The 5046-nt window shown below is 39.9% G+C and overlaps 1 protein-coding gene across 1 annotated transcript; it reads right to left on the bottom strand.

Annotated features, from left to right (window-relative positions):
- Positions 1-1454: 1454 nt before the first annotated feature.
- Positions 1455-4585, bottom strand: LOC100491497 (vomeronasal type-2 receptor 26). Its single transcript, XM_031891736.1, has 3 exons — positions 4478-4585; positions 3307-3430; positions 1455-2344 (listed from the first exon to the last, which is right to left on the bottom strand). The coding sequence occupies exons 1-3, from the start codon at positions 4583-4585 to the stop codon at positions 1455-1457; spliced, it is 1122 nt and encodes a 373-aa protein (XP_031747596.1).
- Positions 4586-5046: the final 461 nt, after the last annotated feature.

Genomic DNA, 5046 nt, shown 5'->3' with positions numbered 1-5046 from the left:
GTTATATATTTAGCTCTTAGTAAATCTGTAGGTGCCATCAAACCCAGTCCCACAGCTACAGGAGCCTTGGAATAAGGATTTTACCAGCAGAATTTTGCATTTCATTTGCCATTTGTCATTTCATTTTGGGGGCATTTCCTGATGGGTAATTTGAGTTTGCCCAGGGAAACTATACATAATTTCTTTCAGGAAAAGCTGGGCTTTCTAATGTTTTCTATATTTCTGTGTAATTTCACTTCTGTAACAAGATTTAAGGGTCTATATACCTTGTTATCTAGCCCCTACTCATTACTGGGCAGCAGCAATCCAACTCACCCACCAACATGCCCGGTGAAAAGAGGTCCAACAGGACTAGGACCCACCGGGTCTTTATCCAGTGCCCTGTTGGGCCAGTCCAACCCTGTACCCCAGTATCCCAGTGTGGGTGCCATTGTGCACTGCAGGTGGCACTGCAGCTAAAACTAAAAATTTGCCTGGGAGGCTTTATTTTTCCTTATAATAAAAATGTATACAATATATTCCCCAATGGGGCCCTTACCAGAGGTGTGAATTGGAGACTGGGTGAAACCAAACAAAACAGAAGAGCTTAGAATTGGTCTGACAGAGTTACACTGAGCTTTACTCCATTTTGAAAATGTCAGGAAAAAATGTCCTTGAAACGTATAAATGTTGTCTAAACAACAAATTCACAAAAGTGTCTATAAACTGTCTTTCTTTCACCAAAAACTGAAAAGTAGCGGTTAAGTCAGAATTTAGGTGGATTTCTGTTTGTGAATCTGGAGAAAGTATTTTCCACCAGATTCTCCACCACTTTTACTCCAAAAAAGGGCTCTCTCCACTTTGTGAATTCCCCCCATTGAGTTTATTACTCTTACATTGTTGCAATACTTGCAATGTGATGTGAGTGATGTACCCTCCCCATCTTTACCTCTGACATAGCCTCTCTGGCCTGCTTTATTTTTCTTTAGCAATATACAACTTTTACAATCTTTTATGGCCCCTGTCCCAAATTTTTTTAAAATTTTGATGGGTCCAAACTCAAACTTTATAGAAAACAATACAATATATCAGTTTCAATATTTAATATGTTGTTGTGTGATTTACAATTCAGTATCATTCATGATTTGAAAATAATTTTATTTTTAGTCATATTCCCATTTTATTTTTATTTATTCCAACTTTTTTGGAAATGGGTTTGTACTTTATTAAATAAAAACGGACTTTGATTTGAAGGTTTAAACCATACTACTAAATTATCTAAACATTCTAACAACTGTTATTTATTTACTTTACCATAATTTCAGCCCATACCATAAGCAGTTGAACAAAGCAGACAAAATACAAATATGATTTGCCTTGACCAAAGAAATATTGGGATTGGGGTCTTGTGCATGACTAGGAAGTTCCATAGATTAACATGTCACAGTGAGATGCAATGCACAGGGAAAAAATGACTACATTAAATGGCCTCTGGTGCTCACTGATGGTTTAAAAAAGATAATATAGCACTTAGGGACAAATATAAGGCCAAGAAGTCCTGCACTGGAAACAAGGATGGCAAATATCTCCACCGCTGCTAAATATTTGCCTGTGGTGCTCACATAGGCCAGGATGAAGGAGATCCATACACTGCAGAACAGCAACATGCTGAAGGTTATGTATTGTGCTTCATTAAATATGTCTGGTAATTTACGGGCAAGATAAGCAACAAAGAAACTCACAAAAGCCAACAAGGCAATGTAACCAACCATTATGTAGAATGCACTAGGTGATCCCTCATTGCACTGCAAAATGATCTTTCCTGTTGCAGAGTGAGTGTCATAGTCAGGGAATGGGGGGGAGATTATGAGCCAAAGTGCACAGATGAAAACCTCAGGAAGTGTACATAGTAGAAGAATGTATTTAGGGACCCGGGTACCAACATAGTTCCTGAGCCGGCTTCCAGGTCTAGTGGCATTGAAGGCAATAATAACAGTAATGGTTTTCCCCAAGATGGAAGAAATACAAATAGCAAAGATGATACCAAACACAGCTTGTCTCAACAAACAGGTGACCTTTGTAGGCCTTCCAATAAATAGTAAGGAACAAAGAAAGGATAGCATGAGGGAAAGAAGAAGAATGTAACTGAGCTCCTGGTTATTGGCTTTCACAATGGGGCTCTTCTTGTATTTTAAAAAGAGGCAAAAAACTGCAGCTGAGCAAAAAGACAGAACTAGAGCAGTGGTGGTTAGGGCCACACCAAGAAGATCCTTGTAAGAAAGGAAGTCAATGGTTCTCATGGTGCATTTATCTCTACTCTCATTGGACCATTGGTCTTCAGGACATTTCATGCAATTCTCCATGTCTGAAACAAGACAAGAGGGATCATCTGACACATGATATAGATTGTCCATTGTGAGCCCCTCAGCTGTTATTTATCTATGATATCAAGATGGTTTTAAAAGTCACTAAAAACTGTTGTGCAGACTGTTAACTAGGATAGCTTTTTTGGCCTGTGCTGCAGATAAGCTGTCCGGCCAAGCATGTGGTGTGATGCAGCAGTTAACAGCAAATTATTCACTTAAATTGTCTTAAGTTTCCTGGCAGACTAAACATTTGGATCATACAAGAAAGTCAGTGTGGGGGTAGTATCACTTTCAGGTTTGTTGCTGAGTCCTGTATCTTTGTTAAACAAACAATAAATGCACTTGGGATAGGGCTACACATGACTTAACTAGTCCTGGTCATCCCTAGCAACTGCCATTGGCAACACTCTGAGCCACACTTGCCCCCTCACACACAATGACTATGGGAATGTAACCCATTGTGTCAGACAGCAGGTATAAGGAACCTTGCAGCCCTCTTCTGGAAAGTTTTTCAGTATTTAAGCCCTAGCTGGTATTCCAGAACAAGTTTGGTGGCATGAATATTTTGTATTAAAGGCCTTTTTCTTTTGTGTAGTTTTTTAGTTATGGAACTTTTTGTTCAGATCTCCAGTTTGGCATTACAGCAGCTGGTCCTAGGGTCTTATTTACCCTAGCAACCAGGCTGTGCTTTGAATAAAAAAATGGGGTATGATAGTAACGAGTCTAAATAAAATAAGTCATAAAAAGTAACAATAACAATATTATTGTAGCCATAGAAAGAACTTCTGGGGTCATTGACCCTCATTTGAAAGCTGGCAAAAGGCACAAGAAAAAGGCAAATAATTTAATTTAAAAACTATAATAAATAGTAAAGACCAACTGCAACATTGCTTGGAGAGGGCATTCTATAACAGAAGTTAACTTAATAATGATTTGCCAGGCATCAGTCAGCGTTACCTACCTGGCAATGGGGATATTTCTCCTTCTGAGCACTGAACACACTCATAACAGCAAACTTGCTTTCCTTCCGCAAAAGCTTTCCTGTAACCAGGGAGACAGCTGGCACTGCACCTCGAGACTGGGATCTAAGCATTTAAGTTAGAAAATGTATTGACATTTTTCTTACCCTTTTTTGTATTATAATAGCCATTTTTAATTTCCATTCCCATTTGTACCTCTAGAAGAAAGTTGTCGTGCGTCAAAATAAGTCACGGTCATTTAAAATTGGGTACAGTCACGTCAAAATAAGGGCTGTTGTGTCAAAATGGGTGCGGGTGCGACAAATGTGTTCCACGACTTTTTTGCCGTTTCGTGAATTTTTCGGCAAAGCGAAACAAGACAGATTCGCTCATCCCTACATATTTGCCCTGCCTGTGTTGACATTTATAAAGCTAGACAAAACTGGTGCATTTAATGTGCAAACACAATTGCAAAATCTTTTGCGCAGTGCGAATGTCCTTTAAAGCTCTTTAAAGGTAGCATATTTGCAAATTGCGAATATTTATGCACACACTCTGCTTCCAAGTTACGCCGCGACATTTGCAAAAAAAATATGTGCTGCGCAAACTTTATAAATGACCCCCATTGTGACCTGGAATACCGTATTTTCCGGTGTATAAGACGACTGGGTGTATAAGACGACCCCCAACTTTTCCAGTTAAAATATAGTGTTTGGAATATACTCGCTGTATAAGACTACCCCTCTTCCACATAGGATTATATAAATTTACAAATTACATAGGAAAATTGATTGATACAGGGGGTGGCTTTTAGAGACCACTATGTGTAAAATGCCTTGCATTTAGATTATCTGAATCCCAAGTGAATGTAATTGCAGTATAAGTAATGCTTTTTTGCTGGGAAAATCATAGTGCTTTCAAGGTGCTTGTTTAAAAGTTTAGGAAATACCCCAGTTATTTGTGGTTAGTATTTTTTCTAGCTCTGTACTAAATCTAAAAGAGTGAAACATGTTTAATTTGAAAAAAAAAAGTATTTGAAAGCTTCAGTATTTGCAATTCTGCAATTCAGTATTTGCAATTCTGAGAAAGGAATGGACCTGCTGCATTTCAGTATTTTATCTACTTGTACTACCACTCCCTCAGCTTCCCCCATCCAAGCTACATCCAAGCTACCGTACCTCCTGCGGCTCCCCTGTGGCTTCCCTGCGGCTCCCCCACCGTCTGCGTCTTCCTTGTTGCAGCTTGCTTCCTCATATGTCCGGCCAGGGCCAGGGCCGTCATTGGTGGCCAGCGGAGAATTTGATTGGTTGCACCCCGTGCGTGCGTGCGTGCATGCGTGCGTGCATACGTACGGGGCACAACCAATCAAATTCTCCGCTGGCCACCAATGACGGCGGCCCTGGCCGGACATATGAGGAAGCAAGCTGCAGTACCCGGCATATAAGACGACCCCCGACTTTGGCACAGATATTTTGGGGTAAAAAAGTCGTCTTATACGCCGGAAAATACGGTACATTTTGTCACGATAGCTGTTGTCTGTGCCATAAAGCTGAAATTGTTGCAATATGCAAGTTTCTAATTTTAATAATTAAACACGCATTTTAGAAAATGTTGTGTAAATTTTTTGCGTCACCTTCCGTATCCCATTTAAAGGTATACAGTACCCCATTAAAACGAGATGCCCAAAGGATGGCCTCTTTGTCAATGGCGAGTCCTGGAGACTGAGATGAAATGAAGGTCCC

This window comes from Xenopus tropicalis, chromosome 8 (assembly GCF_000004195.4).
Source record: "Xenopus tropicalis strain Nigerian chromosome 8, UCB_Xtro_10.0, whole genome shotgun sequence".
Classification (NCBI taxonomy): domain Eukaryota; kingdom Metazoa; phylum Chordata; class Amphibia; order Anura; family Pipidae; genus Xenopus; species Xenopus tropicalis.
This window is presented reverse-complemented; position numbering and strand designations above follow the sequence as displayed.

Coding starts and splice junctions, on each gene's coding strand:
- LOC100491497 (XM_031891736.1), bottom strand. CDS start 4,585: ATGACGGCCCTGGCCCTGGCCGGACATATGAGGAAGCAAGCTGCAACA. Junction 3,431..4,477: donor GGGGAGCCGCAGGAGGTACG/GTAGCTTGGATG, acceptor TTAAATGCTTAG/ATCCCAGTCTCGAGGTGCAG. Junction 2,345..3,306: donor AGAAATATCCCCATTGCCAG/GTAGGTAACGCT, acceptor GTCTTGTTTCAG/ACATGGAGAATTGCATGAAA.